This window comes from Xenopus laevis, chromosome 8L (assembly GCF_017654675.1).
Source record: "Xenopus laevis strain J_2021 chromosome 8L, Xenopus_laevis_v10.1, whole genome shotgun sequence".
NCBI classification, from domain to species: domain Eukaryota; kingdom Metazoa; phylum Chordata; class Amphibia; order Anura; family Pipidae; genus Xenopus; species Xenopus laevis.
Genome location: NC_054385.1, coordinates 40,046,305 through 40,066,440, shown reverse-complemented (window position 1 = coordinate 40,066,440; position 20,136 = coordinate 40,046,305). Strand labels below are relative to the sequence as shown.

The window sequence follows — 20,136 nt, the reverse complement described above, 5'->3', positions numbered from 1 at the left end:
TAACTTTCCTTCTCCAAGAATAATTCTTCCAAATTATGTTTTGGGAGCAGATGTGGCTCGCTCTCAACTACTTTGGGCTTAAGAACCACATGGATCTAACCATGACAACTTTACTTTTAAGGGAATGGAAGATTTTCTTCCATTTATTCTCAAAGACAAAAGGGCGCAATGTATTCCTGCTCTGTGTATATGCATCTCTACATAGGACTTGAGGCAGCCATATTGTTTGTCTAGGCAGAAGTATTCTCCATATAGAACTATATACTGCACCCTTTATTCACAATAAACAGAGTTGGTTTGTGGCAAGCAACATGGAAACTCTCACTCATATTAAAGATACAAATAAGCAGAAAATAACATTCCATGTCCTCCTTTAGTATTGGCTGTTTAAAAGAATGTAAATGGAAGGTGCCATTTTTATCCATTATCTTATAACCACCTGATCTATTCAATCCACGGTGGAAAATCTATGTTCTACTGTGTTGAAAACATTTCTACAACATTAATAAAAGATTTTGCCTCAAGATTCAGAGACTCATTACAAAGTGTCAACATTTTTAATATCTATCTGGCCATGCCCCTCTGCAGTCCATGCGCTAAGATTAGTATTCTGATTTGTTCAATTAACGTGCCAACTGAGCTTTGGCATTTCAGGTTATGACATAAAAATTTTTTGTCTTCTTTCTATAATAGTGCAACAGATTGGACATTTATCAAGCACATCCGCACATACAGCACATGCCACAAGATGGCCGCAGGGTATGAAAACAATGGTGATCCGTCTGTCCATACAAACTTTGCAGACCTTCTCCTCCTCTAGTTGTCTCAGTTTCTCTTCAATGCTGATCTCTGTGAAAAAAAACCACATTTCTCACTCACAATATCACCAAAACCCACATTCACATTATATCCAATAAAATAAGCCCTTCGGCTGTTTGTTTTAGAAGTTTAGAATTTTGATTTCGGGATAGGCAGGCAAAGCTTAGTAGGAAACACAGAAAAAAATGTTCTACAGAGCAGTTTTGGAAAGGTAAACCCCCTTTTCAGCATGAGCTCCGACCCAAACGGAAGGTATGAAGAATGCTTTATTTCTAATCACCCCCATCTCATACTCCCAATGGAAGTCTAGTTAACAGACTGTCAGTTTCTGTCTTTGTCGGCCACAGTAACAGAACATGTAACAAAAACCTTCTGTACAAAAAGAGAAGGTGACAAAATCACTTGACTATCCTTAGTACCAACCCTAATTATAAAAATTGCCCCAAAAGGACCCATAAAAACTATTGACCTGCACTTGCAGAATAAGTCTGCAGCTTATTGGTCTGTGTATGGGGTCCTTGCATGGCCTGCTCGACTGATATCTGGCTTTAAACTGCAGTCGGATGAGGACTGCATTGGCTCATTAATAAGATCCTCTCCAAACAGCTCTCTAGGCCCCCTAAGATCTTCAGACTGGCAGTGAGCATGCCTTTTTTTTTAACTTACAAAGGGTATCATTTAGAGGTCTAACTAGTAGAAGCAGACCCTATGTCTGCTGGAAGAGATATAAATGATTTCATAGGTCGCTTCAATTTGTTGGTGCTCAAATCAATTTAAGATGTACTTAACACCTCAAAGAAATGGATTTTATAGTGTTTGCCCATCTTTAGACACACAGATTACAGAAGAGAGACCTGAATGTGTAACTATAGAGAAAAAAGACCTTATGGCTGTTAAGGGACCAGTGGGGGCAATGACTGACGGGCAGTTTCAGTATATGTTTATAACATATATTTTGTTTGTTTAGGGGGTGCTGGTGTATCCTATTGCATCCAAAAGCAGGACAGAAAGTGTGTAAGGAATATTACCAAAATCAGTGACATCAAGTTTTCCTCTAAAAGGTCACCACTATGCACTGGCCTCTCAAGGAGATGCAGGTTGGGATCGGCAAAATAGAACAATATAGAAGCCAAAATGAAAGAAAAAAAAAACACGCTCAGCGGAACAAATGCTACGGGAGATCGCTCTGTGTGTTTACTGAATTACAATGCAACCCCCACTTTGGCTGAGCACGGTTTTTCTTTCATTTTTCTATTCATCATATTGTCTTTCCTACTGAAAACACCAATCATTGAGATGCGGAGTAATTTCACTTCAAGGATGGAGCTGCATCAATAGGGACGGCATTGCTAACATCCACGGCAACTTCCCACTACTGATAGATCCAATTTAAATAGCACTTTCACTAATCACTTCCATATAATAGTATGCTGTGCATTCAGCAATAGTGTTCAGTGGTCCTTCAGAAAGGAAAAAAGAAAGACTGCACATATAAAGTGGCAGGTAAATGCAAGAAGTCCAGCTTAGCAAAGCAAGTGAAGCGCAGTTGTTCCACAGAAGTCAAGCTGCTAGTGCAGGTTTGTATGAATGATTGTACAATAGCTCGGCTATACCCATGGAACATGTATTTACCCATTTTCATAGGCTTATCTGCGATTGTTTCACTCTGAGCACATAACAAGTCTGAGACAAATTCTTCCACACATGTATAATTATTCCCTGTGGTCTTCAGTTTCTGCCCCATAACTTTCTTAATTTCTTCAAGGGGAAATCCCATTTGCTGGGCATAGATCACCAAAGGGTTCTTCAAGAAACTCGTATCTGAAGAAATGAATACCTGTTATGGCCTAATCTATTAATTAAATGTAATTGAACAGAGACAGGGTGCTTATTTACTAGCACTGTGTAAAATCAGCACTAGTTCAGTAGCTCAAAGCTATCAGACGGTAATTATGTTTTGCTCTGACCGCTGTACTATATGTTTCAAAATGAAAGCAAACCTCATATTGGTGCAATCAGTCCCACACAATACTTGAGAATGAGATGCTAAGAGCCCCCTTATTCATTATTGATTCAATGCAATTTGTAAAATGCTGACTGATTCCTGTACAAGTTTTAATGAATACTCAGATGCTCCTGTAAGCAGGAAATTCCACTAGCCTGGGGTATTTCTGTAGCAGCTCATTCCCTGCAATCTTCTTCTGTATTTTCTTTTCTCTCTGCAAACTTCTTTACTTTTCATTATTTTAGCTATAAAGGATATCAACAGTGTTGGACTGGAACACCAGGGGCCCACCCAAAAACCTTAGACCAGGGGCCCACCAAAAGACCTTAGATCAGGGGCCCACTCTCAGTACTATTATAATTCGTCCCCTCAGCAACCTCTATCTCTTTTCTTTACATGCTATAATCTATTATTCAATCTATTTAGTCTCTTTGTTCTCATAGAAATAAGTAATGGCCATGAAATATGCCAAATATTTTGAAGCAGGAGGGCCCACTGACCAGAGTTTTACTGGTTTTACTGGTATCCCTGTGGCCAGTCTGACACTGGATATCAATTGGGCAAATCATTATTCTAAGCGGAGACTCAGCCTGGAGAGGCCAAGTCAGCATTGAATAGTAATACTGTACTGCAAGCAGTCAGCTATAGGAACCTTATTTTTTTTATTATTGTTAACACTGTACTACAGTCAGCAAATTGGAGAGGATTCAAATCATTTTTTTTTGCCTTCTTCTGTATCAACTAGTAGTTAGGCAGGTTAAACTAAAGTTAAAAGGTTGAACTTGATGGATGTGTTTCTTTTTTCTACCTAACATATTTACTATGTTCAGAGTAACTTTTAAAAAAGTAGTTTAATAAAGCTGTTTAATTGCAGCATTTGTTGAGCTATTATTAGGCTAAAGCTGCTTCTTGCATGCCACTTGAGTTAAAGACCCCCTTTATATCCCCTCCACTTACCTTGCAGGTCCCTCGACCCATTTCTCCTTACGAGGCTTATAAGAACCAGTGAGAACTGGCACAGTAGTGTATATAATCTTTAGAATTATGAATCAACACTATATTTAATCTTGGGCTCACTTGCACTTGGAAACAGAAATACAATACTAAGCTATGAAAGTGATAGTTACCCTTGGGTAATGCAGGTGATGCTTCTCCAGAGTTTGCCTTCAAATAAAAAAAAAAAAAAAAAAAAAATTAAATGAGCACAACCAGACATCTGAATTAGCAGGGCCCCAATTACAATTACCCAATGCATTTTGATGAAACACTGGGAGTGTTATCAGAGAGATCATAAGGTAATAGGCATAAATGTAAAGATAAGATAAGTGCAGGGAGAAAATGATAATGCTATTCATCCAATTATAATGGGCCTAGCCAATAACTACTACTGTACTTGTGCTGGTTTGTTGTCAAATTAATGTATGCTTTACCTTTGCCATTTTTAGAGAGGTGAAGAAAAGCCTGTCCTCCAAAAATGAGTTTGAGTGGACATGGGTGTGCCTTTGGTCCATATCAAGTGGGCGCTGTTTTAGGCGTATGTCACATGAATGCTGTATGAGTTCAGAGTTAAAGCAGACCCATATATATATCACCGTAAGTATATATCCCCTCCAAATCTACCTCCACAGTCCAGGCCCATCCCTTGCTATATACAGAAATAGGTTTTATAGTACACCATGGCCTAATATTAAATTTTCTATACTTGAAAGATACATCACCTTGTGTAGAATAGGTCTCTGTAACTGGGCATTATTTATAAATTGCTGTCCCTTTTCTTCTATCAGGAACTGGCATCTGCAAAAGATTATACAGACAATCTAATCATAGTTCATTGGCATAGACATACTGTTTCACTATGCAGGCATATAGACATGACACAGAGCCACAATCTCTACAAACATTAAAGTACCCCAGAGGAAAATCGGGGACGTATACTGTAACGTAACTACACAAATAGCCAGAAGATTTTATAGAGCTTTAGTTGGAACGGGGCCAGTTATAAAGCTTGGTCCAAGTGTATATTTTATAATTGGCTTTTATGATCATATGATTCATAGTTAAAAAAATATTGACTTGATGAGAGTTCCCACTTTATTATCTCTAAGCTTGTGTTCTATTTTACATTTCTACTCACCCAGGATATGCCTTTGCATGCTCTTCCCAAGGATCGTCGTTTGCTGCCCAACAATTTAACATTCCCCCACAAGAAAAGCATTTTGTGGCATCTTCATCACCTACAGAGAGGACAACACTTTACTGCACTGCTTCTATGAAATAATGACCATGAACAGAGTTCTCTTGTAAATCGACATATTTATACTGCAGTGAACAACTGCGATAAAGACACATTTTAGGCAAGACATAATGTATTTTATATACTGGACTTTATATACTGAGATATACAGCTGAGAGGCTCAGCAAACCTATAAAATTTATGATACATACCTTCAAAATTGTCCACAGCAGCTCCCTATCTTGTGATCTTGTTAGAACATCTTTTGAGTGTCAGTGACACTGCACATGCTCAGTATGGTCTAGGCTGAGTAGCTAAGCTTAGGGTTGTTGGAAGTCGTCACAACGTTATCAGAAAGTTAGGTTTCATTTGTCAAATAAGCAAATTCTACAAGTCTAATTTAATCTGGTGATATATGTTTCAATATTGCATGGAGGACTGCTTCATAATATCTTATTCCTGATAGAATATCATGCTACTTAATGGTGAAAGAGCCATATTTTTTTTAACGTGATATGGATATTTTGGAGCGGTGCTAAAGGTTTATTTGAGACTTTAGGAAATGGTTTAGAACAGTGATCCCCAACATGTTGCTCTCCAACCCCTTGGATGTTGCCCTCCATGTCCTCAAAGCAGGCGCTTATTTTTGAATCCCAGGCTTGGAAGCAAGTTTTAATTGCATAAAATCTAAGTATAGTGCCAAGTAGAGGCTCCTGTAGGCTGCCAGTCCACACAGGGGCTACCAAATAGCCAATCACAGCCCTTATTTGGCACCCCAAGGGACTTTTTCATGCCTTTGTTGCTCCCCAACTCTTTTTACATTTGAATGTGGCTCACTGGTAAAAAAGAAGGTTGGGGACCCCTGGTTTAGAATGACTACAACCCAAAAGTGATACCACTGTACAAACACACTTCCTCAGCCACAGGCAAAACAACAAATGGAACTCGAAACTTTGATCTCTTCCTCCCAGTCACAGACCAGGTTTTACTTCCTAAAAGTTTCCCATTTTCCATTGGTAGAGAAAGTCATCCCCAAGAAAGGGATTTTTTTTCTATTGCAAAACATTATATTATAAAAATAATATATTATAGATATTACTGTATGTTATCCAAATAATGTATTATAAAAAATCGAATGGTTTTAGTCACCAATGTCAGCTTATATAACTGCATTGCCTCCTTAAAGGAGAACTAAACCCTAAAAATGAATATGGCTAAAAATGATATATTTTATATACTGAACTTATTGCACCAGTTTAAAGTTTCAGCTTGTCAATAGCAGCAATGATCCAGGGCTTCAAACTTGTCACAGGGGGTCACCATTTTGGAAAGTGTCTGCGAAACTCACATGTTCGGTGGGCTCTGAGCAGCTGTTGAGAAGCTAAGCTTAGGGGTCGTCACTAATTATCAAGCAGAAATGAGGTTTGTCTGTAATATAAGCTGACGCTACAGGGCTGATTATTAAATTCTGTGCTAATTGCACTGGTTTCTGTGCTGTCATGTAGTAATTATCTGTATTAATTACTAATTAGCCTTATATTGTGATATTTCTATTCTATATGTACAATATATTGTGTGTCGGCTCAGTAAGTGACAGCAGCACAGAGCATGTGAAGTGAATCAGCAGGAAAGAAGATGGGGAGCTACTGGGGCATCTTTGGGACACAGATCTTCACTGCTAAAGGGCTGTGGCTGTCTTGGGCTGGTACACAAACCCAAAACATAATGTACAACATTTCTAGCTACTTCTTTAGTTAAGCTTTAGTTCTCCTTTAACCTCATCAATGTCAACAACTTTTTTATAATTTCATAAACCACTTTTGTCATAGAATATCCTGCTTTTATCTGTAAATCTGCAGTTAAAGGAAAAAGGATGTGTCTCTTCCATTCTAAGGAAACCATGCAGCACAGGGGCTAATGGGATTCTCACAAAGCAAACCTTAGCAGAGAATGCAGCAGGTAAAAACCTAACAAGGGGGTAAAGGTTAAAAGGTGTGACTTTAAGCGTGTGTGCCAGAACTCAGGTGTTTTTTTTTTTTATACATTTCCTCTCTACAGCAAATATGTGTGGGAAACTGATAAGCTCAGAACTGGAAAATGTAGCAACTGTATTCTCAAGTATGTGGTATCATTGCCTACAATGGTACTGCTCCCTGTTCTTTTGAAGTCATGAATTAAAGTCATTTAAATTTGTATACGTAAAGCAGTGCTGCAAAAACATTATACAGGTGTGGGATCTATTATCCAGAAATTTTGGGACCTGGTGTTTTCCGGGTAAGGGGTCTTTCCATAATTTAGATCTCCATACCCAATGCCTACAAAAAAAATGTTTAATCAAATAAACTCAATATTGTTGTTCTGTGTCAGATATGGATTCATTAGATCTTAGTTGGGATCAAGAACGAGTAGTTTTACAGATAAAAAGGAAATCATTTTTAATAATTTGAATTATTTGATCTAAATGGAGTCTATGGGGGGTGGCCTTTCCATATTTGGGAGCTTTCTGGATAATGGATACCATAGCTGTACAAATATTAGAATATATAAATGTACAAGCGTGTAGCAAGGAAAAGTGTACATTATTTGCAGTATGTATCCATAACTCTGAGCCAAAATGTTGCTAACTTGGGGAGGGTTACTTACTAAAATCCAAATTTATCTAATTTTTAAAATAGAAAAACCACGACCAAACTCCCATAACCCATTTTACCTTATTTATTATTAAAAAAGCTTGATTTAATCAGTTTGGTAAAAAAACTCTATAAAATCAAGCGAAAACCCAAATCATACAAGTTTTTCCCCCGAATCGCTCAATTTTTTTTAAGGCTTCTTCCCAAAAAGCTCAAATTTTTCATATTTTTGCCCGAGAAGCCCAAAATTTTGGGGCTAATTCCAGCGCAGAAACTTCTAAACAGGGTCGGAACCTCTGCCATTGACTTATACACAACCTCTGCAGGCCTGAGATGGCAGATTTTCGGATTCGGGATTTTTGCTGCAACTGGCTTTAATAAATCTCGAAAAATTCAAGTTTTTTTTAAAAAAAAAATCAAGTTGTGACCCAAAAAGCCCAGCCAGAGTTTAATAAATAACCTCCCATATGTTTCTGTTCATTGAGAAACACACCTTCAAGCTGATAGTGAGGAAACACCCTATCCTGGTATGTGTATTATGTACAGAAAAATAAGCCACTTGCTCATCCTCTCACTAGGAATGACTAACTTCTTGCAATACAACAAACTGAACAATTGTTGCTTTGTATAGGAGAACCCATTTGTTATACTGTTATTGTTAATTGATCCATAACCTGCTTATATAAATAGTGATTATAAAACATGCTGAACTGTACCAGATCCGTCAACCATGCTAGACAATGGGGCCTATTCCCTATAAAGCTAGAGCAAGTTAAAGGGGTTGTTCTCCTTCCAACACTTTTTTCAGTTCAATTGGTTTCAGATAGTTCACCAGAAATAAAGACTTTTTCCAATTACTTTCTATTTTCTATGTGTGACTGTTCTTCCAATGCTGTAAAAGTTTTCACCTTCTAAGGGCAAGGCCAGATGTCGCGTTTTTACGTTGCGTTTTTAAAAAAGCTCAGTCGGGCGTAAAACGAATGGAAGTGCACTATGGCAATTCTCACAGGACGCTTGCAAGCTGAAATCCGCCATGGGACGCCAGTATTGGCGTTTTTTAGCAGAAACGCCAATACGTCAAGAAACACTAAATCGTTAGACTCTATGAGATCTGCAAGTTTGAAACCACATTTTACGTAAATACGCAGCGTATTTTAAAAATGGCGTCCAAATTCTGGCAAGAGAAATGACACATATACGCTTTTACGGCCGGTGACATAATTACGTTGTTTATTGACGATCATTCCTGCTCCATTTTACATGTAATTTGTTTTTCTATTTCTAAATAGCTTTTCTATTTTCTATTTCCAGCCAGCGGAATTATTGGGAACAAGAACAATGAGAAGTGCATGTTGGGAAAAGAAACCTATGTGCTGAAAACCGCATGTTGACGCTCGCTTGTGGTTTCAGTGGCGTATTTACTCCCGACTGAGCTTTTTTTAAAAAGCAGCTCTGTAAACTGTTCTAAATTGATACGTTTAGTTGATACATTTCTTATCTGCTGAGCAGAATCTCTGGGTTTCATTACAGGCAGCTGTTAGAATTGATACAATAGTTGATAATACTCCAGAGATGCTGCTGAGAAATGTATCAACTAATTGTATTAACTAAATGTTGCAGAATTGTAACAGTTTAGATTCTGCACCCAAATTACTGAGCTGCCAGACTCAAACACCAGAGACAGGAACATTCAACTTTGAACTTCGATTTTGGAAAACCGGTAAAAAATAAAAGATGGAAAGTCATTGAAAAAAGTCTTTGTTTCTGGTGAACAATCTGAAAACGAGTGAACTGAAAAAAGTGTTTGGAAGGTAAACCCTTTTAAGAACAAGACTTCAATGAATAAGGATATTTTTTATGTATTGATCTAAACAGGACAAACAGGGAATTTGAAGTTACTCCATATTTGGTTCTTGCGAGGCAGATAATTACATTACAAGTGCATAGCTGAATCTGTTCTGTCTCGCAAGAACAAAACAAACAGTTTCCCTAGGTTACAAAAATAATCTATTTTTGTGAATTCTCGATAAAAACATTTTATTAACTTTGATTACTGGTGATGTATTGGCCAAATAGAAGAGGGGGATGGTGGTAAGCACAGCTTTTCCAAATGATATGCGTCCAATTCCTTAATAGTTGCTCTGTGCTGCAACTGCTGCAAAAAGTAAAAAGTAAAAAGCAAAAGTATAGGAGATCAAGTATAGGAGAAGGAAGAGGAACAACCTGTTTCGGGTTCAATTCCCTTTATCAAGTTTATCACTTGATAAAGGGTATTGGACCCGAAACAGGTTGTGTTTACCACTGCCTGAAATAAAAAGTTGTTTGCAGTAATACTGCCGGAGTTCCTCTTCCTTCTCCTATACTTGGATCTGGTAATATATTGGCCCTTTGCCATTATGCCCTGCTCATGAGCACATTTGAGATGGGCTTGCCCTAGATTTAACTAACCAGCCTTTTTATGCAAATAAATATATTTCATTCTCACCTATCCTATAAAATCCAGCTTTAGCGAGTGTTTCCTTGTCAATTGGAAATGGCCATGATGAAAAGGTCTCAAGACGAGCATTGTAGCTGTTCATGTATGTACTGCCTTGCACACTGGCATCTCTCGTCACATTGCCAACATCACGTCCCAAAACAAAGTAGCATTCGGGGAAATGTTTTTTGTGTTCTGTCCAAGCTCTGTCACTAGGTTCCCAGTTCATTAGTTTTCCACCACAACAAAAGCATTTGACTTGGTCGTTGATGCCTGTATAAAAGAGACCTGCATTGGCAAGCTCTTTTGGCATTAACGGGGAATAGCCTGGCCAGTTTTGAAATGTTTGCAGTCTGGCTTCCTCACTACACATTGCCATGTGTCTGGGGTATTTTGGTTTCGACATATCGACAACTCTTCCAGTCCTTAGCATGTAGTCTGCCATAATCTCAGAACTAGATTTCTCACCCGGGTCTTCAGCAGAATTTGGGAAACCATTGGCATGAGAATTCTGCATGACAGGAGCTTGAGTTTGGATACAATCGCTTCGGAAGTTATTAAAGCCGTTAATGAATTTACAGTTTGGAGATATTTTCCGATGCTTGCCGATTGCCGTGTCTCCATGCTGCCAATCTTCGACCATAGCCATACAGCTAAAACACTTTACTCGGTCTCCATCTCCAGTGTAATAAAAGCCGGCCCGTGCTAGTGCTGGGGCAGAAACAGGGTAGCTACTTGAAAAATTAGCAAAGGAGGCCAGTCTGACTTCCTCTTCAAAATAATTCTGGTCCGTGTCCACATCACAAGCACTGTCTGACATCTTTGGACACTGGCATGTCATCTCCTCTTTAAATACGAATTTGACTGTGGAAAGAAATAAGAAAATACAGCACTTACAATTTATATAAAAAAGATATTTTATGGAATATATTTGAAATATTACACAATATTTTGTCTTCATTATTTTTGCCCATACGAATAGAATAATGCTACAATCGCTCAAGACAAATAAGTGTCTCTGGTTTGCTTCAGTAGAACATTTGACATGATGCTTATCAGGAGACTGTTGCAGACTTTTGAAGCCAGTGTCACTATTACTTGGGGGTCTCTGTATTATATATATATATATATATATATATATATATATATATATATATATATATATATATATATATATATATATATATATATATATATATATATATATATATATATATATATATATATATATATATATATATATATCCGAGTTGGGGTGCACATGTACTTTTCTCAGAAAGAACAGAATTATTTTGAGTTCTGCTGATCTCCTGGAGAATCCCAGAAAAGCAGAATCTCAAACTGTGGACAACTTTGTAAAGCTCACCTTCAAACATAATAATGCCAGAGCTGTGGTACCGTGTATCTTTGTAGGTGTGAAACCACAAATAATGCAATTCACCTAGATCATTTGATTGCTTTATAAAATTATCGTGAATCTTTGTTGAAGGGTGACAATGCTCTAAATAAGTTAGGATTAACTATGCATATTTGAATCTGAAAACAAATAAAAGACAGAATGCTTTACCAAGCAACAGCTTGTTAAATAAATGTCTTTCAGAAACATTAGGACTTAATGAAGAAACACACAGGTTACATATTCACCAAGACAAGCCATGCAAAATACATACCAATTTGAGGCTCCATAATCACCTTCTGGCTGTTACAATGGATACACCAAGAAATGGCAAGTGTGTTCGGCTTAAAAGAACACTAAGGTAAGCAGTATAAGGCACTATGCTCTATGGTTTATATACCAAATAATTTATGTCAGTGAACTTTGGCTTCCCCTGAGACATGCAGAAGTTATACCCTGTGCCCCAGAAACTAGCACTGGTGTGGCTGAGCAATGTAGAAGTTGTTTGGCAGCATAACCTAGTTATGAAAGGAGAAGAAACACACCCGCTGCTACCAAGGTCCCCTTTCAGGCTGGGAAATCCAGTTTTTATTTTTGGTATTATTTAAAAGGACATATTGAATAGGCACATTGAAATATAATTAGCCTATACACATTGAGGTGTGGGCACTAGCTGCTAGCTATGTAGAGATTAACAGAGGCTTCTGGTGCCAAGAAAAATAAAAGTAACAGACATTGAGTTCTGCTATTAGAGGAATGACAAACACGTTGTGTTGGCAACAACCATATCAAAACAGACAAGCTAAATATTTCCTTATCTATTTTTTTGGTATTGGCATGCCACAGATTGAACAGTCTCTCGCCAATGGCACTCAGCATCTTTTTACAAATTCTAATAATCCTATATTTACCTGAAATTATATTAATATAGCCAATACAGCAAAACAGAAAAGTGTACTCTGTTTATTTACATTCCTTTATCTGAGCAAAGTGAACAGCTCTATTCAATCTTTTTTCTTTCCATAGAGAAGCAGGAAAACCTCTAAAGCAATGGCTGTCAGACACTTCCAGTTCAAGCACCAGTTTCAGCCTTTTGTAAGGGCTCACATTAGTGAATAAATGGTTATAGATATTGGTATACCAGTTATTCAACGATAGTTATAACAAAATATAGGACATGAAATATGGTTTTACCCAAACAGCCTTTAAGATGGGTACATGAGGTGTACACATGACAACTAATAAGCATTATCACCAAATATTCCCCACCACTGTTCTAAGTTCCCCAAGCTAGCCCATGGTTTGGGAACTACTGCTCTAAACCTCGCATAATTTGGCCTGCTTCTTTAGGTAAAGCTCATGACATATTAAAAGCTTTCCTTGTATGTACTAAGGCAGGGGTCCCCAGCCTTTTTCAACCTTGAGCAACACTCAGATGTAAAAAGAGTTGGGGAGCAACACAAGCATGTAAAATGTTCCTGGGAGGTGCCAAATAAGGGCTCTGATTGGCTATTGGTAGCCCCTAAATGGACTGGTAGTCTACGGGAGGCTCCATTTGGCAGTGAATCTGTTTTTTATGCAACCAAAATTTGCCTCAAGCCTGGAATTAACAAATAAGCACCTGCTTTGCGGCCACTGAGAGCAACATCCAATGGGTTGGGGAGCAATATGTTGCTCACGAGCTACTGGTTGGGGGATCACTGTACTAAGGCATCACTGTGTTTATCATATCATTATCATTGCACTCTTGCCATATAATATAGGCAACAGAAAACCGATATCATAGTAAAATAGAGTCTTCATGAATCCAGTCATATACAGCAGTCAAACACATTTTTTTTAAAAAAAACAAGAAAGCCCAATTCACTGCAATATGTGTCAGTGTCAATATGTTAGGCATCTGCCTATGAATCTAACTGCTATATTTTCCCCCTGTCTGAGTCAGGCAGATGGAAAAATAAGAATTACAGACAGAATTACAGGTAAAATCGCAGCCATATGCAAACAGAAGGAGAGAACAGAGCTACAGAACCAAATATAAAAAATCAGCAACTGAAAAAAGTAAGTTGCTTTGGGCCATATCTAGTGTTGCAAAAACCCTTGCTGAGCCCTTTCTCTCTCTCTCCATGCAAATTGCACAAAGGAAATGACAATGTAAGTGGAATTTTATAGTGGGACTTCCCCTGCAGTATGGGTGCTCAGAAAGCACCCGAAACCATGCAGAATGTTCGGTGAGATATGAATCAGAAGGTTACACTGAAACACACTGGGGCTCAGCTGAAATTTCACACACTGGATTGGGAAGTACCACCAGTCAGGAGTAATAATGATAAAATTATCAAATGACTAAGTAGCCAGTGCATGAAAAGTGCATGCTGCATTTTTTTCTATGCATCAATGCAGCAACCGCATAAGTCATATTGCATGGATCTATTATCTCTATTTTATTATTGGGTACTCTAGTCGGAGGGTATTTAAAGAATAAGTAAACTTTTTAAAAAATCTCAAATAGTGCCTAGAATAATATACCTTTCTCCCTCCCTTTACTCCCATGTCTTTTCTAAATCTCATTTTAGCTAGTTCCAGGTCTAGTGTGTAGCTCTACCCCTTTTATATTTTACGCTCTCTTTCTTTCTCTGTGAAGACGGTACAAAGAGGTGTTTACTGTGCATGCTTGCTGCCTGTGCTCCAATGTAAATCAACCAGACAAACTCAGTAGTCATGTGCTGTTTCCCTTGGCCCGCACCAGACCCCTCTGACCCGTTCTGTCCCTTCTATTTATAGATCTGGGCCCGCCCCCACAAAAGAGACGGGACAGGCGTGAGTCTATAAATTAGGGAATGGAAGCTGGCAGTGTGAGGTCGTGGGTGGGGAGAGAGGAAGGGAGCATATATATATATTTTTATATTCAATTTTGAAATCTGACATGGGGCTAGACATTTTGTCAATTTCCCAGCTTCCCCCAGTCATGTGACTTGTGCGTGCACTTTAGGAGAGAAATGCTTTCTGGCAGGCTGCTGTTTTTCCTTCTCAATGTAACTGAATGTGTCTCAGTGTGACATGGGTTTTTACTATTGAGTGTTGTTCTTAGATCTACCAGGCAGCTGTTATCTTGTGTTAGGGAGCTGATATCTGGTTACCTTCCTATTGTTCTTTTGTTTGGCTGCTGGGGGGAAAAAGGGAGGGGGTGATATCACTACAACTTGCAGCACAGCAGTAAAGAGTGATTGAAGTTTATCAGAGCACAAGTAACATGACTTGGGGCAGCTGGGAAATTGACAATATATCTAGCCCCATGTCAGATTTCAAAATTGAATATAAAAAAATCTGTTTGCTCTTTTGAGAAATGTAGTTCAGTGCAGAATTCTGCTGGAGCAGCACTATTGACTGATTCATTTTGAAAAATAGTTTTTTTCCCATGACAGTATCCCTTTAACTAATTGTTGCTTACTATTTTTTTTTATTTTCTTTCTCCTTTTAAAAAAAGAAAGTGCAAATTAAAAAGTAACTCTAGAAAAATTATCTAGAAAATAAACAAAAAAGTGATATTGCCTCTTAAACAGAGAAACGTAATTATTTGCTCATACAGACCCTGGAATATAGCAGGGCATGATATGGTATCTTTCTGTTTAAAAAATAAGGAAAGGGGTTAGAAAAGATTCCCATTAGATAATATTCTGGATATAATTTTCAGTTACACTGTGGATGGGCTAAAATTGGACAGGGTGATAGCGGGCATTAACAATGAACACTTCTCTGTGTAGGGACCACTCTAGAGACAGGATTTATAGGTACAGAATCAAAACAGTGCAGCACAGTTCCTTGAAATTATGGGAGCCTGGCAAGGGCGCAGTTGGGAGCCACGTGAAACCAAATATCTACAGCAACCTGACAATGCCGTCACATTTAAAACACATTATTATTTTCTTAAAGGACTATGAAAGCCCAATTAAATCCAATCATTAAGGTTTCTCATTAGTTTGTGCTCCTTTAAGAAACACGATCAACTGGCCTGGGGGAAAAAACCCCAAATCCATTGCTGCACAATCATTTATAATTCCACTTCTGTATAGTTGTGCTTGGTGCCGATCAGTTCTTCCTACCATTCTGAAACAAATGCAGCTGCACCTATGATGCAGAGGAACCCTGGAGCTACTGCCACCAATTGATCAACTGGCAGCAATAGCATCAGTCATAACTCCCCCTTGTAACTCCAACAATGCTGAAATTCTGGAGGAAAAAAATGCTGCATTACAGGAAATAAACATGTTGATTGTGCTCAAAACTGCACTTTTTTCTTTTTTCTCACTGCATTTGTGATCATAAATGACCCCTTAAAGGGGTTGTTCACCTTGAAATTAACTTTAAGTATGATGTAGGGAGTGATATTCTGACAATTTGCAATTGGGTTGAATTTTTATTTTTTGTGGTTTTTGAGTTATTTAGCTTTTTATTCAGCAGCTCTCCAGTTTGGAATTTCAGCAATCTGGTTGCTAGGGTCAAAATTATCCTAGCAAACTTGAACTGATTTGAAAAAGAGACTGGAATATGAATAGGAGAGGCCGGAATAGAAAGACAAATAATAAAAAGTAGCCATAACAATACATTTCTAGCCTTGCAGAGCATTTGTTTTTTAAATGGGGTCACTGACCCGTATTGGAAGGTGGAAAGAGTCAGAAGAAAAAGGCAAATAATAAAAAAAAACTATAAAAAATAAATTATGAAGACCAATTGAAAAGTTTCTTAGAATTCTATAACATACTACAAGTTAACTTAAAGGGCAAGTCAACCCCAAAATAAAAATGTGCAATAAAAGAAAACATAATTCTAAGCAACTTTCCAATATACATTCATGACAAATTTTCAGTGCTTTTAAATTTATTTGTAAAAACAATTGATATTGAAAGCAGCTGAACTCCCAGTTGTTACTTTTTAAACAATGTTGCAACAGTCTTGGTTCCCCAGCAAAGGCAAGTCTGTTAATCAGCTGCCTTGTCTTACATTGTATCTTAGGGATCTTGCAGACAAGTGTTTTTAGCTGCGCTCCCCTGCGTTCCAGTTTCATGCGTTCAGCTGCAGCTGAATGCATGAAACTGGAACGCAGGGGAGTGCAGCTAAAAACGCTTGTCTGTAAGAGCCCTTAGACATCAGGTCCGAGAATAGAAAGGGACAGAGAAACACTGCTTACAATAGTAATACATATACAAATAACTTAAAAACCCTAGAAAATTTGTAATGAATGTCTATTGCAAAGTTGCTTAGAACAATGTTTTGTTTTATTAGGCAAATTTTTATTTTGGGGTCAACTTGCCCTTTAAAGGTGAATCACCCCTTAAAGCCTGCCCCAAGGATGACTGGGTAAGGCAAGTACAGCACTGGGAGGGTGGGGGTGCCTAACAGATACAGAAATAAAGCCTTTAAGGCAAAATCACAGCCAAGTGCTCGAATGACGGGATGTGGTTAATGGAGACATTTTGTGTAAAAAATAAGAATGTACCAGTGCATTATACTCATTTAGATATAGAAGAATTGTGCTTAAAAAGTAGTGTTTCAGGCTGATTTATTGAATATTTCTGCAAAAACCCTAATATTCCCTCCCTTCTCTTCCTGCTCCCTGAATTCCCAGGCTGTGCAGGGGAGCCGGCGGCTCTCAGCTCACTGCACTGTAGGACAGGAACCAATCAGCAGCTAACAGGACCTGATAGGGAACCGAAGCTTGTTTGTGATTGTATGATTTTAGGGCTGTGATTGGCTGTCCCCCTCCTACTGTGCTTCTGGCAGGGACTGTTAGGACACGCCCACCCCTCATTTAAAACACAGACAGGGACCAGAGAACATCTATAGGGAGCTCCAATAAAGGGGCTATTTTTAAAGATAATATAAATTTTTAGCACCATGTAAAAGCAGCACCATATATTAATTCTAATTGCCTACAAAATTATGTTTTTTTTTCATTTATCCTATATATGTCTCCTTTAAGACTTGCCACCAGTATAAAGCTACAGACGCAAATAGACAATGAAGATATTTTCTGATCATTTCTTGTGCCGCTGGAAACCTGGTCAAGCCCTTTCTTTCTCCGTGCCAGCGGCAGAAAGAAAATAAAAATGTAAGTATGATATTATAGCGGGACTTCCCCCCCTACAGGAAGCCCCAGGAGTGCCCAGAAAGCACCTGAAATCATGCAGAAGAATACTGGGAGAGGTATGAATGACATGGTTACACCTTCAACACACTTAACATAGAGGTTATTTAATCTCTGTGACAATCTGAGCTATTTCTCTGTAGGCTAAAAAAAATTCTTTCTACAAGCTCTAAGGGGCAGATTTATCAAGGGTCGAATTTCAAAGTGCAAAAAACGTCGAAATTCGACCATCGAATTGCATTACTTCGATATTCGAAGTCAAAGTTTTTTTTTTAATCGAATTTGGCCATATTCGGTAGAAGTCCAATCTTCGATCGTACGATGAAATCGTTCGAATCAAACGATTTAATCGATCAATCGATTTTACTTCAACTTTTAAAACTTATCCAGCTGTTGGCTATAGGTTCTAGGAGGTCCCCATAGGCTAACATAGCAATTCGGCAGGTTTAAGGTGGTGAAGTCTTACTTTTTTAAAGAGACGGTACTTCGATTTTCGAAGAAAAACTTTTCTAGTTTGAATCGAAGTCGAAATTAGGCCTATTCGATGGTCAAAGTACCCAAAAATTAGTTCGAAATTCGAAGTTTTGGAATTTCGAATTTTCACTTCGACCCTTAGTAAATGTGCCCCTAAATGTACAAGAAGGTTCTGCAGTGCTTCTTTGAGACATGCAATAAACAGATGCACAAACATTGCAGAAGCAATTTAATATTATTATAGGATGCCTCTGTGTATAATAATCATCCTACAGTCCAATTTCTAAGTTTTAAGCATCACCATGACTAGTACCGATACATATATTGCTTTTTGAGGGACAGGGAGCCAGAAATATAGACTGACATTGGAAACCCCATAACACACACAGCTACAGGGTGTCCCAGTAAAAAAGCAGGGCACGTAGCTGATCCCCTTGCGACATACAGTAAAGTAAGAGCTCTCGCTCGCTCACTCACTCACTCCTCACTCACATGACTTACATGTTAGCAGCAACTGCAGGTGGGACCCAGCTAAGGACGTCTTCCTTGTTCAAGAGGAAGCAGGAACCACAACCTTCCTACCGGAAGTACAAACCATGTCACTACAGGGAGACACAGACTTCACTGCTGTCGCAATTACTATGCTAGAGGCGTGGGACGGGATGTGGAATCTTGCGCCACCCGGTGGCATTTTAAAAATAAAAACGATGTTCGCAATGGTTTACGCTTAGAATTTGTTTTTTTTAATCGGCACCACCCATTTGTTTGTTTTTTATTGACAAAAATAAAGCTGTACAGCAAAACGACCAGCACACCGATAAGAGAATAAGTTGCGGAAATTGCTGCCACTATTGGAAGTGGGTTAGGGACGAAAATATCCTGTTCTGTTCAGAGAAAATATAAAGTACAGGTGGTAGGGTTGCCACCTTTTCTGGAAAAAAATACCGGTCTTCCTATATGTTTTATCTTTTTTCCTTTATTAATAACATTGGGATCAACCATCATTTTTACCGGCCACGTAGTGTTGCCATCTGGCCGGTATTTTACAAGACTGGCTGATCCCAATGTTATTAATAGGGAAAAAAGATAAATATATAGGAAGACCGGTATTTTTTTCCAGAAAAGGTGGCAACCCTATGGCCAGGCCGGTAAAATACTTTTTGTAGCCACACCCCCTAATTATCATGTTCATTTTACAAAATGTGAAAATTTGAACATATTTCTGTGTTTTTTTTTTCAGTTATTACAGTATTGCTAATGAAGGTGAATTGCCCTTTAAGCTGTGAGTCTAAAGCTGGCCATAGACGCAAAGATCTGATCGTACGAATCGAGGATTCATACGATTTTCAGACCATGTGTGGATAGGGTTGCCACCTGGCCGGTAAAACACCTGCCAAGGCCGGGACCGGTATTGCAAATTTACCGGCAATGCAGTTGCCGGTAATTTGTAATACCCTTTAAAAAAAGCCCTCGGCCTGCCCCCAATTCGTGCAGAATTTACCTTTTTTTTGCAGTGTTCTTGACATCACCGCGATGTTGCTCCGCCCCATTTTGCGGCACACAGTGTAGCCCCGCCCCCTTTTGTGTCATGGACCGCCTCCTTTTTGTACCCGCAACCCCACCGGCCGGTTATTTTTTTCAGTAAAGGTGGCAACCCTATGTGTGGAGAGTCCCGACATATTTCGTCCGGCGGAGATCGTCATTTGGTCAATCGGACAGGTTAAAAAATTTCTGTCTGCTGCGGGTAATATCTCTGCATGTATTGCCGATCGTACGATTTTCAGAGTGAGACTGTCACTAGCTTTGGTCTTCTCCTAAAAGACCTGTTATCTTATATTGTTACAATCTCAAAATTGTTACAAAAGTATCTTATCAGCACCTCATGGCTGTTCTGGGCTCTCTGCCAAAAGCCAATCAAGTTAGAAACATTGTACCTTTTTTTAGCTGTTCAGTGAAGA

The 20,136-nt window shown here is 38.5% G+C and overlaps 1 protein-coding gene across 1 annotated transcript; it reads right to left on the bottom strand.

Annotated features, from left to right (window-relative positions):
• Nucleotides 1-255: 255 nt before the first annotated feature.
• Nucleotides 256-18,763, bottom strand: xiap.L (X-linked inhibitor of apoptosis L homeolog; the record flags this gene model as incomplete). Its single annotated transcript, NM_001095614.1, is given in 6 exon segments — nt 256-849; nt 3,952-3,988; nt 4,543-4,618; nt 4,959-5,058; nt 10,173-11,027; nt 18,680-18,763. Coding segments are annotated over 5 exon segments (1,239 nt in total). The 3' UTR covers nt 256-655.
• Nucleotides 18,764-20,136: the final 1,373 nt, after the last annotated feature.